This window comes from Emydura macquarii, unplaced genomic scaffold (genome assembly GCF_026122565.2).
Source record: "Emydura macquarii macquarii isolate MOO-44397 ecotype Brisbane River unplaced genomic scaffold, CSIRO-AGI_Emac_v2 contig_2636, whole genome shotgun sequence".
Taxonomy (NCBI): domain Eukaryota; kingdom Metazoa; phylum Chordata; order Testudines; family Chelidae; genus Emydura; species Emydura macquarii.
Window position 1 is genome coordinate 29375294 of NW_027132773.1, and position 19395 is coordinate 29394688.

The 19395-nt window shown below is 39.6% G+C and overlaps 1 protein-coding gene across 4 annotated transcripts in view; it reads left to right on the forward strand.

The window, feature by feature from the left end:
* Nucleotides 1–19395, forward strand: part of BRD1 (bromodomain containing 1) — a 118615-nt gene that overhangs the window by 87518 nt on the left and 11702 nt on the right. For all 4 annotated transcript variants that reach the window (XM_067564375.1, XM_067564374.1, XM_067564376.1 and 1 more), the window contains 4 exons: nt 2016–2151; nt 4895–5022; nt 13152–13261; nt 14813–14967. In XM_067564375.1, coding sequence (XP_067420476.1) covers nt 2016–2151; nt 4895–5022; nt 13152–13261; nt 14813–14967 — 529 coding nt within the window. The remainder of the gene's footprint in view (nt 1–2015; nt 2152–4894; nt 5023–13151; nt 13262–14812; nt 14968–19395) is intronic.

Below are 19395 nucleotides of genomic sequence, written 5' to 3' on the forward strand. Positions count from 1 at the left end.
GTTTAATATATCTTACAATTTAGGGTTTCATGACATTGATAAAATAATTACTTTATTCTCCTCCACCTCCTTGTAGGATAGTTTTGTACTGAGGAATATTAAAAAATTGTGTATTTTATTACTTGGACAGATCCAACAGGGAATTGCAAAAGACACACTAGAAGTTTCTAAATGTGAAGAATGATAGAAAAGTGAAAAATGAAAAAGTAATCTCTTGTCATTTTTAATTTGTTCAACTTTACATATAAAGGTAGCAGACTATAATAGTCTGTTTTTAAAGCATTGGATAGGTGCTTGTTTTTACATTTTCTATACAAATCTATATTCTTTATAATACATAAATAGAAGTTTCAAGAATTACACTGAAAAGAGCTTCTGTGTGAAAACACCATAGGATAACGTTGGATAGTATCAAATAAAATAATCCGCTAATACAAAAAGATTTGATTAGTCAGTAACTTTGTGAAGGCTTGGGAAATGGCATTTCTATCTTGTAGTTAAATAAATTAGAATATAATAAAGCTACATGTGATCAGCCATTGTCTTTACTACCCTGCAGTATGTAAAAAGGTTTTTTTGGGTACTTACTAATTTTTATAAATTTCCTGTCAATTTTGTTGCATTTTTCCAAAGTACACAAGAATATCCTAATGCAAATTAGAAAAATAAATAAGACCGAGAATTTAATAGACTTCTTTAGAAACTTCTGCCTATGGAAATGAAGGTTCTGATGTCCTTTATAGCATATAGAATGGCTTTTTTTAAACAGTTTTAATTTAAAAGTGCAAAATGTCACAACACTGCATATGTGATTTAAATAAAAAATTGAATGTACATCATCTTCTACGTCAAGAAAATAAGTGTTCTTAGAAGTTCTACTTTAAAAATAAAATTAATTTCAAAGGCTTTCAAGGTCCCTACTAGCTAGTTGGACACTAGTTCCTTTAGCTTAAATTGGTCCATTTCTGTTGATGTTCTTCCTGAGTCTGCTTTGAGTCACATCTGTTTATAAAAATGTAGTTTTTAAAAATGTTTTTCTCACAGGAAATTCTCTACAGATGCACACACTTTATTTAATTAAAGAATGTTGTTCAAACATAGACAGATAAAGAGTCTTAAGAAATACAAACTGTATGAATAAGCAAATAGAGCAAGATTTATGTGGCCCATCTGTAAAACTCTCAGATTGGTGGTTTGAGCACTCTAAACGTTTTCTACTACATTGTCCTCACTAAAACCCTGAAACAAAATACACAGACTATGGTGAAAAGATGAAAAGGCAGCATAGAATAACTGAATTTACGTGATTAATTTTCATATGAGAATAGACAAAATATTCTTTTAGTAGTCTTAAATAAATCTGGATCATTGTTGAAATACATTATTCTGAAATAGGTTTTCAGGACCTGATTATGGTGGAAAGACTCCCATTGACTTAGTGGACATTAGATAAGGCCCTTAATTAGTCATCATTACTGGTTACTTTGAGCATTGAAGCACCATTTTTAGTACTACTTGTCTAGCAATTTAAAGATTTTCAGTTCATTAAACTTTCACAATAGATGAGGTTTCTGGGTTGTTTTTTGTTTGTTTGTTTTTTTGAGAGAGAGAGAATCTGCAAATTTTGTAACACTTTTTGTTTCTTGATTCTACCCATGCACTCAAGATTAACTATCCAATGTAATACCTACTAGAAGTATGATATATGGGGAATATTTTTCGATGTGCCATTGTGCGTGTCTTGTAATGTAATCTTAATCTTTTCCTGTTAAATTCCTGTTTGTTAACATCTGGACTACATGAACTTTTCCTGATCTTTAAAAAAAAAAAAAAAAAAAAAAGTGTATTTTTGAATATGAAGTATTTTTGTTCATTTCATTTTTTTTTACTCACATCAGTCACCAGATGCAGAACAAAAATTATGTAAACATATGTAAATAGATTTGTATAAAAACAAAACGCAGTTCAAAATTCTGTATAATATGTAAAATTCTGTGTAATCTTTTACATTACAGGTCTATCAAATGGTTTTGGAGATGGAAGTAAAGAGAGAGAGTTAGATGATGCTCCAGGAAGAAAAGTTGAACCTCGTCGCCGCTGTGCATCAGAATCTAGTATATCCTCCAGTAACAGCCTTTTATGTAATTCAAGGTAAAAATGTGACTTCCCTCCCTCTTCCCCCCCCCTCCCCCCCCCAAATCCTCTCCCCTTTTTTTTTTTTTTTTTTTTGGAGAGGGGGTCTAAATAGAGATTTATAATGAAGGTTAAGATTCTGTCATGGGTATTTTTAGTAAACATTAGAGACAGATCACAGGCAATAAGCAAAAATTCACGGAAGCCCAGGACCTGTCCCTGACTTTCACTAAAAAAAAGCCTGGGGTAGGAGAGAAAAACAGTGCTGCCGGGGCTTGCAACTGCTCCAGCTCTGCTTCTGCTCTTGCAGCAGGGGCTGATGCTGCTGCTCCAGCCCAAGGCACGTAATCCATGACCTCCATAACAGAATCGTATCCTTTACTATAATCATGAACCAGCAGACTAAGTAATATGCGCTAAACTGGAGCAGCACATACATATCTGGATTTAAAAATTTTTGTTTAAATTAATCTTTAGGTGTCAGAATTAACACAACATTGAGGTGAATTGGGGCAATTCACATCTTTTGGAATCATTATTTCAGGCTTTCTGCAAAATCAGAAAGCCAATACTGCCTCAGTTTACACTAAATTCATGTATCTTCACAACTGTTAGGGCTGGAAATTTTTTTTTCAGTGCGAATGAAAGCATAAATTCTGAGCCGAATTTTACAGTGGGAGGGCCTTCCATAGCAAATTCCATGGCCATAAAATTCTGGAATAATTCATGCCATGACCATAATAACTAATTGCATTTCTTGAAATGATTGTCCCATATGAATCCACACTCATTTCTCACCTTCCCTCCTTTTTTGGAATCTCTTGATAAGGGTTCTTGAATTAGAGATAAGAAATGAAAGGGCAATTGGGTTGCACTTGCATTTGTGTGCTTATGTCTCAGAGCAAGAGGGTGAGGTGGGTGCACATGGGGCTTCACTCGAACTAGCTTGGTGACCAATGATGCATATCTCCCAGGAATGTGACTTGATATGACAGTCATCTAGAAGAACCAGAGTTGCATTAGTAATTTTTCTGCTGTGTTCTGTAAATTCACCTTCAGTGTTGGACTGCTTAAAAGGACAGCATTAAACATGTTCATACCCCAAAATTTGACTTGCATAGCATAAGGAAAATTTCATATTGCATTCCTTGTGGAAGGATGAGGATGGATACATTGTGAATGCAGTTCAAAATAATTTCTGTTTAAAGTGAAAATGTAGGTGTGCGCAAGGTTTATTCATAGGAAAATATCTATTTCCCCATATAAGGACAAAATTTGCAAGATGGAAGTCCTGAATTTTGAATGTAAAAGAAAAGCAGAAAATAATCTTTTTCTCTCTTGGCAGAAGAAAGCTTTCAGGCCTTTTCTATCATGTACAAAGAAACAAGATTATTTTATTAAAAAGGCTGATTTTTTTTTCTTTCCGTGTCACCTTTAAGAAGATATTTTTTTTAACAACCTGAAAGCAGATGTGCTCTACAGAATGATTACCACATTTTCTTTTGTTTTGCTTAAATGTTTTATTTAAATAAGTAAATACACCATGTCCTGGTGGTATTTTTCCAATTTAACTAATGAAGTGATGGAAATACAAACACATTAATACTAAGTGGAAGCATGTGAAAACTTTTGACTATGTTTCACTGAAGCATATTCCAGTGATTCCAAATGTAGTTCAGTGATGTTTCTGTTTTTAATAGAGTGAGGAGAAAGAAATCTTATCATCTAGTTAGATCTTCTTTTGCTTATCAATACAAGTTGAGTCCATCAATTTGTACATGTCTGGCTATTCCAAAAAAAAACACTTGATATGGTGTAATCAGGCTGCAACTTTATTATTAGGTGTCTAGGGCTACCTGGTAGATTAAAGTGTTCAGTGTAGGTAACTCCATGAACATTCAATATCTACGTGGAGGCTTCTATCCCTTTACTATCCAGGTCCCCCAGCCAACCCATGGCTGGGACCTTACCATCATCCTCTCCTCCTCTTCCTCTCCTCCACCCCCCGAACGAGGGTTAAAGGTGGGCTATAAGGGAGGGGTTTAGGAGCCCCAAGCACACATTCCCTCATTCTGCTTCTTTAACAAACTCCTCCTTTTAAAGTCCTTACCAAGCCATTTTTCTGGTCATTGTATCCCTTCCCTGTGCAGCACCTGCACTGGATATCTGCCCCACACTTACATAATGAAATGCAACATCGTAGCCTAACTCCAATCCTTACTCACCATAAAAAAGCCCTCCCTGAACCCACTGCAGGGAAGGCAAAAAAAACCCCAGTCTACTGAGGCCAATCTAGTGGTGAGTGAAAAATTCTTTCCCAGCCCCTCTAGAAAGGAGCGGCTAGTGCAATGCTCAAAGCAGGTCCTGACCAAACCTGGTATTTTGCCACCATCCAAGGAGAGGGAGGGTTGGTACTACTCTGCCTGGTCTGGGGAAAATGGGCTTACCCCTTTTCAGCTCCCCAGCCCTTTTGATTCCTGGGGGATGAGTCAGTGTTGCCATGCTTAACTACTCCCCTTTTGCAGCTACCTCTGAGCCCCCTGCCCGTTAAGTGCTATTCCCCTTCTCCCAGCAAAGTGGACAGTGTACCGCCTCACTTAAGGTGAGTGCAGTCATTCTGTGAAATGCAGTGAATTTACTACTCCCCTTTTTAGGTAACTGTAATGACATATGAGTACTATATCTTAAATTCCAAAGAATTTGGTAGAGGGGAGTGAACATGCGAGTTTTCCAGTAACATTTAATATTTATACTTCTGCAGTTTTAACTTGCCAAAGTGTGGTAAAGGCAAACCAGCCCTTATACGAAGACACACCTTGGAAGACCGAAGTGAGTTGATATCATGCATTGAAAATGGAAACTACGCAAAAGCAGCAAGAATTGCAGCTGGTAACTATAATGTATTCTTAAAAGTACACTATTGTAAGTGTGTATTTTGCCGAGCTACTTAGGGCCAGATTCTGACCTCCTTATTTGCATTATATAGTACCTTACTCAACAAGTAACCTGTTGATTTCAGTGGGACTGTTCCTAAAATCAGCGTGTGAGAATCTGGCCCATAGAAACTACTAATTTTGTTTTGGAATATTTAACTTTTAAATCTGTTTTTAAAGAAAATAGGAGTAACAGCTGATCAAATTTAGTTTTGCTTTATTTATGCGAGTTGTCTCTTTGAAGTAAATAAGGCTATTCAAGTAATGCAAGCAGAATTTGGTTCTAAATCTTATCAATAATTCTATTCTGTCATCAGGCATATTAAATATTCAGTGCATAATTAAAGAATTACTGTCTGTATCCATCTCTTTTTGTTGTGCTTATTTTTATATAAACTTATGTGTCATGGTGAAAACCACATAAATAAGGGAAGTGAAAGGACAGAATTGTAACGCAAGCTCTAAGTAATGTTCCATTACTTTAATTATTTGATTGGAAGGCTTAATGGCATTTGTTATACTTGATGGCAGAATGGTATTTCACCCGTATTAGAGTTCTACAGATTTATATATTCAACAGATTCATATAGAACAAAATAATAACTCAGTAGTCTGAGGAAAGAAATAGGTCTGGTAATGACATAAGTATCTAACAGGTTTAGATTGTGAAAAATGGATGGATACTTTTTTTCTTGATCACTTTCCTTATTTTTAATGTCATTACATGAATTATACTTTCATTCCCATCTCTTCCTCCCTCAATTCCAGAGCTTTTCTACTTCAACAGCTATTTGCAGGAAATTTTACATTTAGCTTTTTCATTTTGAGTTGTCTTCCCGGCTCTCTTCCCTTCACATCCCGCTCTTGGTTGTGTGTCTCTTGCTGCCTTTCCTGTCTCTGCTCTGATGTGCTGGTGAGCTGTGCTGAAATAACTCAGAGGCAAATGCTGTTTAATAGAGCCAGAAAATATACTGAATAGGTATTTATTGCTACATTTTCTCTGAAATGAGGTGATTTCAGCATCCTTTACCAATCAGTGTCTTTGGTGCTTTAGGGGAAGTGAGATGGAGAGGGAGATGTAGTGAAATGTCCTGTTTCCATCCAGTGAACTACAACAAAAGTTAACTCTGAGGCCATGGTTTGGCTACCCACATGTTATGCTACAGTTCAGTACAAAAAATGTTAAGGCATCATAACTTCCATTATTTAAGACCAGGGTTTTCAGAAGTGACCAGCTGTTGTCTGAATGTTTGGTCAAAACAGCATGCCTTCCAGGTCCTGATTTTTTTCAGAGGGTTTGTGCTCAGCTTTTTCTGAAAATGGAACACCTTTAAGGCATCTCAAGTTGGGCATCCAATATCACTTGTGAAAATGCTGACCTAAATGCACAAAATAGAAGCAATGAAATTCACAGCTCCCACAGAAACATTGGAGGCAGAGTGCTTTCATTGTATTTTTTAATAGCTTATGCTGTTCTAACAGCTTCAGAATTGCTAGACTACATGGAGTAAAATGAACCTCAAGTGTTACCTCAAAAACCCCTGTACAGTATTTTTAAATGCTGAAATTCTAGTGGAATGTCTTTTTACATTGAGCTATATGTGTACTCATAATAAAAAGTAATGTATTTCAATGTGCACATATCACACACAGTTGATGGAAGTAGGAAATGGACACAATTAATGTACATTCTGATTGTAGAGATTTTCCTAAGTCTAGTAGTGTCCTCCACCTTGAGTAAAGGGAATACCTTTGAAACCTTTACTCTATCTTAAATCAAAATAAACTTTTAAGTTCCCCCTGCTTGAGTATAAAATACCAGTGCACTCCATTTATAAGAATCACTCATATAAGAATCAACCACATATAGTGATCAAAACCACTGGGACAAAATTCATTCCTATACTAATCTATACTCTGATCTATAATCTGCTTGTAAGAATCAACTGCTTATAAGAATAAAATCCTCCAGGATGGATATGATACTTATAAAAGTAGTGTACTGTATATATATTATGGAGGACATTGATCATGGCTCAGTAGTTAAGGCTGTGTTGAGTTTTGCACATTTATTTATATATTATGCACAAACTATGCTAAGAGAACATTATTAAGATCGCCAAATCAAGTTAGGAAATGCCAGATTTAAGACTGCCTGTGCAACCTTAATTTGACCACTTTTACATATGCATTATGATGTGTCTTTAAATATATGTTCACGTGCTATTTTTTTCACAGAATTCCTACCTCATTCAATGGACAGGTCAGATAGTGCTCAAATATTTAATATTTTATTTTTGTCCTCAGTATTCGGTGTGTGGCCTCATGCCTTATTTACTACAGGCTATTCAAACCCTGCTCTGAAGACAAAATTGCTCATTTCCTCAAGGGCTCTTCTATGTCATTCATCACAGTAGTATAAGTGCTTCACAAACATTGAATTAATATATTTTCAGCAGACTCAGGTGAGAGAGTCATCCACATTTTATAGATGGGAAGCTGAGGCACAGAAAGATTAATGGCAAGTGTCCACTACTTTTGGGTGCCCAATCTGAGATGACTATAACCAGATTTTTCAGAATACTTAGCATTATTTAGCGCTTCATATGCTGAAAGCACAACTCTTACTGACTTCAGTTGCAGCTAGGGAGTGCTCATTTCTTCTTCATATCAGGCCCCAAGGTATCAGGTTAAGCACCCAAATAATGAGAGGCAGAAAAATAAAAGTTGGGTGCGACTTGCTCAGCATCACATAGGAACTCTGTAGCAGAGGCAAGGATAGAATCCAGTTCTTAGGGGAGCATTCAACTGCCTTAACCATCATTTTTCTTCTTGTAGTCCCCTGCCTCATTCACTATGTGCCTTCTGATCTACAGAAATAGGGAGACCTCGGTGCACATATGGATAAAGTGTGTCAAATTGCAGCCCTTCTTCTAACTCCTCTAGAATCTTACTGAGAGTCTGACCATTTTTCCCTGCACCTCCTGATCCTGGGACACCCATCCATGACCCCACAAAGTTGCAGGGCCTCTTCATCAAACTCTTCCTGGCTCTATCAAAGTCATCCATACATCATACCATCGGGGGAAGTTGGACAGGGGAGTACTCTGTTTCCTTTGTTCAGTCACGCCTCTGAGCAGAGTTTCTTAGATCCCTTTGAGGAGCAGTGGGTGCTATCGGGAGCGCTTTGCTCAGTATTCCCTTCCAGTTACCTGATTTTTGTCCTATGACTTTCACTCCCATCCCTATTTTTTCATTTGTTGTCCCCAGTATTCAGTTGGTTTCCATTCCAGGCTCTGGAAGGGTGTATGCCCTAGTGAATACAGACTCTTTTGCCCGTTTTCACAAACTTGACTCCTTCTATCCTATCCCCTCCAGCCTCTCCCAGTCCTAGTCCTGTCTCCCTTCCCGACTCTTAGTTCCTTTTCCCACTCCTATTTTCTTTGTTTACCCAGTTCCAGTCTCCTTGCCCAGCCAATCCCAGTTCCCCCTCTTGTATATCAGCTCCTTGTCCCCATCTCCTTGCTCAGAAAGTCCAGTTCCCCCACTTCCTGGCTCCTCATCTGATTTCTCTCTCCCTTCTCTCTCTGTCTCACAACCACCATCATACTGGCGTCCAGTCCTAGTTTCCATCCCCAGGCTTGTCATCCAGGCTGAGTCTTCCCCACCTGGTTTCTTGACCTTGCCTTCCAATACCCCATCCCCTAACTCTCAGATTCCTGGTCCCAGTTCCTCCACATCAGTTCTCCCCAGTTCAGCTTTTTGTCCCCTCTGCATTTGAATCATACAGCTTCCTCCGTCCTGCCCGGGTGCCAGTAGGGAGGTCACTAAGAGCTCAGGAGAGAGAGGTCACCATTAAGAGCTATGAGAGGTTCAAGCATGCTCAGTGAGTACTGAATCTGAGGAGATTTTAGCTGCTTAAATTGAAGTCTCTATTGAGCATGTGTGAAGTGATTTTTTTTCCTCCCCCCAGAGGCTTGTAACTTGGCCTAATGTGGGTGGATTTTCATAGGGATGGCAAAAGGCACATCCCTGACACCAGGTTTGCCTCCTATCAAATTTCAAGTCTCTGCTCCAGAGTAATAGAGCTTTTCAAAGAAAAGGTCACCAAGAATTTTTTAACATTAGCAAAACTACTATGTATGTTTCCCTAGCCTTTGTCTCAGAAACTGCTAAACCGTTTTGGCTGAAACTTTCAAAAAAATAATTCAGCTTGAGGAAGATATGCAGTATGTAGAATTTCAGCCCAGTTTGTTAAAGTGCATCAGCAATCAAAAAAGCTAAGAAAATGTTAGGAACCATTCGGAACGGGGTAGATAATAAGACAGAAAATATCACAATGCCTCTATATAAATGCTTGGTATGCCCACATCTTGAATACTGAGTGCAGATCTGGTTGTCCTATCTCAAAAAAGATATGTTGGAATTGGAAAAGGTACAGAGAAGAGCAACAAAAATATTAGGGGTACACAACAGCTTTTGTGTGAGGAAGGATTAAAAAGACTGACTTTTCAGCTTGGAAAAGAGATGACTAGGGGATATGAAAGAAGTCTATAAAATCTTGACTGGCGTGGAAAAAGTGAATAAGGAAATGTTATTAACTCCTTCACATAAAACAAGAACTATGAAATTAATAGGCAACAGGTTTAAAACAAACAAAAGGAAGTACTTCGTACAACACACAGTCAAACTATGTAACTCTTTTTGCCAAGGAATGTTTTGAAGGCCAAAACTATAAGAGGGTTCCAAAAAGAACTAGGTCAATTCATGGAGAATAGGTCCGTCACTGATTATTAGCCAGGATGGGCAGGGATGCAAAACCATGCTCTGAGTGTCCGTAACCTCTGTTTGCCAGAAACTGGGAGTGGACGACGGAATAGGTCGCTCAGTTACCTATTCTGTTCATTCTCTCTGAAGCACCTGGCATTGGCCACTGTTGGAAGATAGGATACTGCACTAGATGAGCCATTGGTCTGACCCAGTATGGCCGTTAATATGTTCTTAAGTTTGGCAAAATTATAATGAATTGAATTGAAAATAGGGTTTTATGATGGGAAGTGTTGAGCAAGCTTAATAATAGATGGTGCCGCCAGCCCCACCTATAATATACAAATGGTTTGTGAATATGTAGTATATAATTTTTTAAAATTAACCTCTACATTCAGTATTAAACTTTACAAAACTTGAATTCCTCACTGAGTACTGTGTAGATACCAAGTTTGAAGTTATACATCAAAGCTGGTTTTGAATGCAAAGAAAGTGCTTTGAAGCTTTGAAAACTGAGATACACTACTTATTCTCATGATCATATAGCTCAAAGATTTTCTCAACTTTTCAAAAAAAAAATCAAGTTTTCATTGTGAACAGTCATGGCAGATTATTAGCCAAAAATTGTTTTGAGAATGTTATAAGCAACAAAAATTGGGGGGTCACAATGAAATGGCTATCTCAACCATAGCTTTAGGATCCTTCATACTCTATTTTTTTCAGTTCACAGGAGTATTTTTATCTAAATCCTTTGACAGCCCTTCAGATTTTGTAGCAGTGTAAGGTGCCATGACTACTACCACAATAGGAATAAATGCAGTTTCTCTTCTGGTCTGGGGTAATCACAATTTTTTCTTGTCGTAAAAGAAAATTACTGAACATTCATTTTTGTATAGCATCCTAGTTACCAAAGTATGTAAGTGCTTATTAAAGGAAGTATTATCCATGAGACTCCACTGTTGGTCACATGTCCTGAGAATTCTCTCTGAGGGAACCTTGCCACATGTTCCACATACATGCAACAAGAGCATATACACCTTCTCAGCTTTAAACCATCATTTCCTTTTCTTTTTATGTTGACTTTGCAGCTGAGAGAAGTGTAAGTTTCTTTACTGTTTTCCTTATGTTAGCTTATTCAAAGAAAAGACCCCGAACCTTCAAATAAGTTTAATAGATTTAGTTCTGTATAACTTTTTAGTGGTCTATAAAATATTGCCTGATTTTATGTCTAAAAGATACATTAGTTATAAATACATATTTAAGTATATACCTGCAGGTGCAGTATTTGGGATCCTAATGAATCTCAAACTGGGACTAAGAACAGAGTAGTAGAGAATGTACCTAAATCAGTTTAGCTGTCAGTCGTGCTGGAAATGACTGTTAAATCTGATATTTTGCCAAAGTTATTCACTTGGAATTTGCACAACTTCTTCAGTAATAATCTTGAATATCTTCTTTTCTTAACCAAGCTCCTGAAAGGGTAGTTTATGGATATCATCAGAACCCGAAGATGTATGTCTATCCTTATTGTTCTCTTGTGACTTATGTGCTTGAAGAATATTGTATGATTTTGACAAAGAAAGCATGTTAAGATTGTATAAAATTTTCTTAATACTACTTCTCATTTCTCAGAAAATTGTATGAAAGTTAATATGAAGAAAATAAGAGAAGATTTTGTTTCTTTTCCCCCAAGACTGAATGGTTTAGTATTAAAAGCGATAAATCAGTCTAATGCAATCCTGTTGATTAAACAGGCCGGAACCAAGTCCATTGAAGTCAATGGCGAGACTCCCTTTGACTTCAGTGGGCTTTGGATCAGGCTTTGAAAACTGCCTTGGGTTCTGCTTTCATGCTTACATTTACACTGTAATAAATCATATTTCACAGATGTGTTCTTTGAGCTTTAAAACTTCTGACATCTTGGCCATGATACAGTGATGAGCAGGTGGCATAGAGATTTTTGTCAGTGTGGACAGTGTTTACAAACTTGAGTGCCAAGTTTTTGGAGGTGCTGAGTGCCCACACCTCTGAAAATGAAGTATAATGGATTTAGATGCCCATGTTTGAACATTTTTTCTAGAAAAGATATCAGAAAACGATTATTTTTCTGTTCTAAAAGTATACATTATTCTCTGACTTTTCTACAGCACTTTCAGCGCATTTCTTGTAAAATTCCTAAGGGTTGTGATTTATTTTCTAATAACCTTCTTGATCTGTACTGGGTGGGAAACATGATCTTTTTACATTATCATGTTCTCACTAGAAGCATTGTCTGTTTCAAATCTAAAAAATGTATTCTTCCTTGGCAAGTAGAAAAATTCTCCTATTCAGTGTGGCCCTAGCAGCTGAAAATGGAAAATGACCGTAATTTCTCATGGTGGTGGTTTTTTGGGTTCTTTTTTGTGCTTTTGCAAGAGTTTCACCTACTACAACCATCAGGGTCTCAACCTTCCTTGCGGTGGAAGTTGCCAGATAGGAGCAGGGGAGCTGAGATAACAGACAGAGGTAGCTTTATTCAGCCTCAGATGCCTATTGTGCTGCCTCCTGAGGATAAAGAAGCACTGCAGCAATTTTTACTGTCCTGCAGCCTGTACTGGGCCTTGGTTGTAGAGAAAGGAGCTTTGATAGCTGCCGCAGGGAAAAGTGAGACAGAGACTGAAGGGATCAATGGAGGATGAAAAGAGCTGAGGAGAAGGAACAGCAGAAAGGATCTGCTCCCCAGTTTGCTCTCTTGCAAATCAAAAGACTTGTATGGCATATACATGGCAGAAGAGTGGTCATAAGTCATCAGATGCAAGCCATGCTTCTCATTAAATCGACCCCTGTTGGAACATACCTGAGATTTGAAGATCCAAAGTTGGAAATCACAAAAGCGACTAAATTGCTGGGAGATTGGGCAAGTAAATAATGGCCAAGATTTTGAGAAGTAACTAGTGATTTGGGGTGCCCAACTTAAGACAAGCTAAAGGGTCTTATTATCAAAAGGTGCTGAGCACCCATCTTCTGAAAACAAGGCTCTTTTAAGACAGAGGCACCTGTAATCACTAGTCACTTTTGAAAATCTTGGCCTTTGTCTTTCTGTGTTTTTTAATCCATCTGTAAAATACCTCACAGTGTACCTCACAGAAATGTTGTCTTTCAGTTTTAGTATGCTTTGATATCCTTGGATGAAAGGTGCTGTGTGGGTGCAAAGTGTTACCAATTATAATTATGGTGAGATGGTGCTGATCAAATGGCCCATAGTGAAGAGTTGCAGAGGAGTAACTCCAACCTCTTAGTCTTTACAATACTAATGTTTAATTCTGATTTCTTCTTTAGAAGTTGGACATAGCAATATGTGGATTTCAACTGATGCTGCAACATCTGTTCTTGAGCCTCTAAAAGTAGTGTGGGCCAAATGCAGTGGATATCCCTCATATCCAGCACTGGTGAGTATGCAGCATACCACCAATACTAAAACTTATTTCACTATTTCCAAACTTCAAATCTGTTTGTACATAAACGGACCTGTAAAATCGAATGCAGAATTGAGCAATAGTGAATTTTCACTTTACCTTACTAATAATATTTTCCATAAAACTTCAGTGAACAGAAATTGTACAGTGGAAGACTATGACCCTGTGGGCTGATATTGAGCCACTATAAATACATCAGATGGGATTCAGATGTCTCGTAAGCAAAATAGACTAACCAGTATGTTTTATGCAAGGGGATGTTGCATTATTTATAAGGAGGCAAATTAGAGTAGACATTAGCTTGATTTTTTATCAATACAGGAACTGTATGCTGTCTTCTGCTGCAAAACAAGTGTAAGAAAATTCTACTTTTGTGGCTCCTTTCGGCTTGTACAAAAAAAACCCCAGTATCAGCCAGAGGTGGTATACTTCAAGTGAAGTATACAAAATTATGGAGCAGATAGTGGAAAATTTTCAGTCACATTCATGCAGCTTTGAGAATAACAGTTAATTCCATTAAATTAATGACCTTAGAGGGATAATGAAGAGAGAAAATACTATGCAATGAGTAGCCATCCTCTGGCATTCAGTATTGTGGGAAATTGTTCAAATAATGTGGCTAGACTTTTAAAGTAGGGTAGATAATCTTATGGCTGTTAATAGTAGGTATATGCTAGAAATGGTAACTAACTTTCCTGATGCCTTGTGTTTGCTGAGCATCTTCAGGGGCCAGGAAGGAATTTCTCCCTCAACCTCCACATGCAGCATTGCAGAATTAACTGGTTGCATTTTGTGTGGTTTTTTGCCTTCCTTTGAAGCATCAACCATTGATCATTACTAAAGGAAGAGAACTAGACTTGAAGACAGATGGGCTGATTGGACATCATAAACTAACAGCCAAGGTTTTAAAAAGCAACTACTGATTTTAATTCAACTTTGCCTCAGTTTTTGTGTGCCCAACCTGAGAGATCTATAAAGTGGCCTAATTTTCAGAAATTGCTGAATCACCCACACTCTGAAAATCAGGCCTCCTTTTAGGTGTCACAGTTGGACGCCAAAAGTTGTGGCACCAAATATCACTAATTGCTTTTAAAAACCTTGGCCTGTGTTTCTAAACTTTATTTGTAAATATGTCAGTTGTATTTTAGTATTCTGAATAAGAGTAGTGGTCTCGAAGGGCTTTTCTACCTGCAGCATTGCATCAGTTTAATTTAAGGTATGATTTTAAACTGATTGAATTAAGAGGTGTAAAATGCATTCTGGACAATCTTATTTCGCTTTAAACCAGGTTTATTTCAGTTGAGCTTAAACCTTTTAGGAGCAGATTTAAACTAAATCAAAATAAGATTGTTTAATTAAAGCAGTACAAGTTTATGCATAGACAAGGCCTAAATTTATTCACATTGGCTGTTTGATTTGTACAATATTTTCCCAGTTAAATATATGCATAGTAAAGAAATCTTTAACTATTGGTGACCACAGATTAAAAACATTAGGAACTGTTCTTTTTTTTCCATTTTGTAGATTATTGACCCTAAGATGCCTCGTGTTGCCGGTCATCATAATGGTGTTACAATACCAGTGCCACCTCTAGATGTATTGAAAATTGGAGAACAAATGCAGACCAAATCTGATGAGAGGCTTTTCTTAGTTTTGTTTTTTGACAATAAAAGAAGTTGGTATGTATAGTTATTTAATCAATTGTAAGAAACATATAGTTTAATGCACTGATTTATAATCAGTTTTAAAAGAAAGTTGAAACATCATTCTCTCCCCACCTATGTACTGTAATGTGAATTTATCATTTCTGAATCTGAGGTTGGAACCAGATATCTTGCTAAAAGACACTTATTTACTGCCAATTTGGAAGAACAATATGACTTTCCTTCCTTAATACAAGTTTGGTATCAGAATAGTAATTGTTTTGATATTGGCATATTAAAATTCTTCCTTTGATTGTAAAACCGTTTTAAAGGAGGATAAAGTCTACTTTTCTATGTATATCTACCTCTTCTTTTCTCTATCTGTCTTCATTGGAAATATCTGACTTCTTCGAGTAATGGTGCCTATTGTGTTCCACTGAGGGTTATAGAATCATAGAGTTGGAAGGGACCTCAGAAGGTCATCTAGTCCAAACCCCTGCTCAAAGCAGGACTAACCTCAGTTAAATAATCCCAGCGTGGGTTTTGTCAAGCCGCAGCTTAAAAACCTCTAAAGATGGAGATTCCACCACCTCCCTAGGCAACCCATTCCAGTGCTTCACCACCCTCCTAGTGAAAAACTTTTTCCTAATGTCCAACCTAGACCTCCCACCCTGCAACTTGAGACCGTTGCTCCTTGTTCTGTCGTCTGCCACTACTGAAAACAGCCTAGCTCCATCCTCCCTGGAACCCCCTTTCAGGTAGTTAAAGGCTGCTATCAAATTCCCCCTCATTCTTCTCTTCTGCAGACTAAACAAGCCTAGTTCCCTCAGCCTTTCCTCATACGTCTTGTGCTGCAGCCCCCTAATCATTTTTGTTGCCCTCCGCTGGACTCTCTCCAACTTCTCCACATCCTTTTTGTAGTGGGGGGCCCAAAACTGGACACAATACTCTAAATGCGGCCTTACCAATGCCGAATAGAGGGGAATGATCATTTCCTGCGATCTGCTGGCAGTGCTCCTACTAATGCAGCCCAATAAGCCATTAGCCTTCTTGGCAACCAGGGCACACTGTTGGCTCATATCCAGCTTTTTATCCACTGTAACCCCCAGGTCCTTTTCTGCAGAACTGCTCCCTACCTCGTCGGTCCCCAGTCTGTAGCTGTGCATCGGATTCTTCCATCTTAAGTGCAGGACTCTGCACTTGTCCTTGTTGAACCTCAGCAGATTTCTTTTGGCCCAATCCTCCAGTTTGTTTAGGTCCTTCTGTATCCTATCCCTATCCTCCAGGGTATCTACCACTCCCCCCATCTTACTGTCATCTGCAAACTTGCTGAGGGTGCAATCTACTGCATCTTCCAGATCATTAATGAAGATGTTGAACAAAACCGGCCCCAGGACCAACCCCTGGGGCACTCCACTTGTGACCGGCTGCCAACTAGACATGGAGCCATTGATCACTACTCGTTGAGCCCTATGCTCTAGCCAGTTCTCGATCCATTTTATAGTCCATTCATCCAACCCCTACTTTTTTAACTTGCTGACAAGAATACTGTGAGAGACCGTATCAAAAGCTTTGCTAAAGTCAAGGTATATCATGTCCACCGCTTTCCCCACATCCACAGAGCCCGTCACCTCTTCATAGAAAGCAATCAGGTTGGTCAGGCATGACTTTCCCTTGGTGAATCCATGTTGACTATTCCTGATCACCTTCCTCTCTTCGAAGTGCCTTAAAATGGATTTCTTGAGGACCTGCTCCATGATTTTTCCAGAGATTGAGGTGAGACTGACCGATCTGTAGTTCCCTGGCTCCTCTTTTCTCCCTTTCTTAAAGATGGGCTATATTTGCTTTTTTCCAGTCATCAGGGACCTCCCCCAATTGCCACGAGCTTTCAAAGATAATAGCCAATGGTTCTGAAATCACATCAGCCAACTCCCTCAGCACCCTCGGGTGCATTGCATCTTGCCCCAAGGACTTGTGTATGTCCAGTCTTTCTAAATAGTCTTGGACCTGTTCCTTCAGCACTGCGGGATGTTCACCTCCTTCCCATACTGTGCCTTGTACGCATGCCTTGTACACCAGAACTTTTCAAAGTAGTATTGCTTGGCAGTATACACATGCGCCCTTGTATTGCCTCATGGTTTCACCTGAGGCGATTAAGGGTAGGGCACACTGGCTACATCTCCAGTTCATTCTCACCACCTCATGGTCCAAGTTGGAGCTTTTGTTGACCTCTCGTTCTTAGTAACTCATTTTCAAAATATTTTACAAAAACAGTTCTTATTTTCGTTCATAGGTAGGATTTTATTGGTTTTTTGTTGTACTTCGGTGATTTCTAGCAGTTTTTATAATTAAGGTCTTGGGATCATATCTCCTTCCCCCCCCCCCCAACGTGCGCTCCCTCAAGCTCCCAGGTCTGGGTACTGGATAATGCTCAGAAGCATGGCAGTAAGTCTTCCTCTAAATCCAAGAAGGATGCTGCTCCATTCACAAGTTCCATCCATAGAGGAGCTACGTGCTCCAAGATTCACAAGACTGATAAGAGGCCATATTGCTCGCTGAATCCACTGGTCCCAGCACCTGATTTGTGTACCCCTCCTGCCTCAGCTCTGCTAGCATCCTGTGATTCTTTGGTCTCGAGACAGGAACCTTTACCAATTCCAGTCCCATCAATAGACCAGATGCCATTGACTCCAGAGAGAAGTGGAAGAGCTCCCGGCCTTCACAAATTTTTCGCCCTGGAAGGAGTGAGGTCTCTGCATATTCAGGTGCACTCACCTTTGTAGAGAGCTCCATCTCCTGTGTTACATTTATCTCTTCCTGGTCGTGCCTCTCTAACACATCTTGTTCCGATAGCTCCGTCGGCACCACCATTCACACAAGAGTCTGAATCGGAGGACCCAGATGTTCGGCGCAGTCCGCTACTTCTGTTCCAGAAACATGACTACCAGAGGGTTCTGATGGCTCTGTGGCAGCTTTCTCCTTTACTTCCACCCAAGAAACTGGTATTCCACTCCTTGGGCACAGATACAACAGCAGGATCAACTGGGTTGGCCATACTGGAGCCTGTGAATCCAGTATTTGCCTTTGGAGCAGTCTCATTTGGCTCGGGAAAACTCCCATTTCACTGACTCACCCTTCATCTGTTAGGCGATAGGAGCTTCGTCTAACCCCATTTCTGATTAGTCCAGCTCCAGTGGTACTGGTGGATCTGGAGAGATTCCCTTTATTGTTTCCAGATGTAGCTGTGTCATTGACACCTTCCTCCCCACCAGATGACTATCATCAGTTTCAAGAACTCCTATGGAGAATAGCCAGTGCTCTTGAGATCCCACTGAAAAAGGTGCAGAATAGTCAGCACCAGTTACTAGACATTCTGCACACAGCAGCATTGGCAAGGGTGGCCTTACCAATCAGTGATGCCATTCTTCAAAGGGCATGCACCATGTGACAATCCCTGGCCACGTGTGCACTGACCCCAAAGGGGGAGGGCCAAAAAAGGTACTACATCCCTCGTCCACCCCCCACCCCCAAAATGGTTGGAATTTTTATTTTAACACTCTTCACCTATCTTCTTAGTAATACGTCAGTACATTGGCTGCATCAGTGCAGACCAAAGAGCAACACCCACACTCCACCCCAGCAGACATGAAAGGTAAGAGACTGGACCTCATGGGTCAAAAGGTCTTCTCCTTGGCTGGACTACAGTTCCAGATCTTTAATTACTGATGACCAAGTATGACTTTATAAACTATGGCTGGATAGAGGAATTTGTAGTTAAACTACCTCAGCAGGATCGTTATCAGTTCCAAACAATTTCACAGGAAGGCAAGTTGGTCGCCAGGTTCATACTTCAGTCTGCATTCGATTCAGTGGGCACATCCTCGCATGTGTTGGCAACTGGAATTGTCACGCGGAAGGAATCCTGGTTATACTTCAGGTTTCCCTAGAGAGCTGCAGAACATAATCAAGGACCTTCACTTTGACAAATCACACCTCTTCAACCAGAAAACTGATGATTCCTTAAACTAACTAAAAGACTCTAGAGCAGTGGTGCCCAACCCGTGGCCCAACTCGTGTCCCTCAAGGTCTTTCAAAAAGGCCCGCCCGCTCCCTCTCTGCTGGCTGCAGATGGGAGCTGCTGCAAAAGAGAGTGCGTTGCCGCGGAGCTACAAGACCGGTGCAGGCTCCTTGCTGCACCTAAGGGGACGGAAGTTCAGCACTCCCCTCCCACTAGCTGTAGCAGTGAGCACGGCAAAGTGCTTTGCCTGGGTCCATAGGCACTGGGGTGTCTGCTAGAGCCAGAGGAAGGGGAGCACTGATCTCCCGTCGCCGTGGCTGCAGAAAGGAGCCATTGCCTAGGGACCCAGGGGGAGCGCACGGGGCTACAAGATGCATGTGGTTTCCCTACTGCAGCCAGGGGGACGGGAGATCAGCAAGGGGACAGCCTCCTCAGTGAACTCCTTC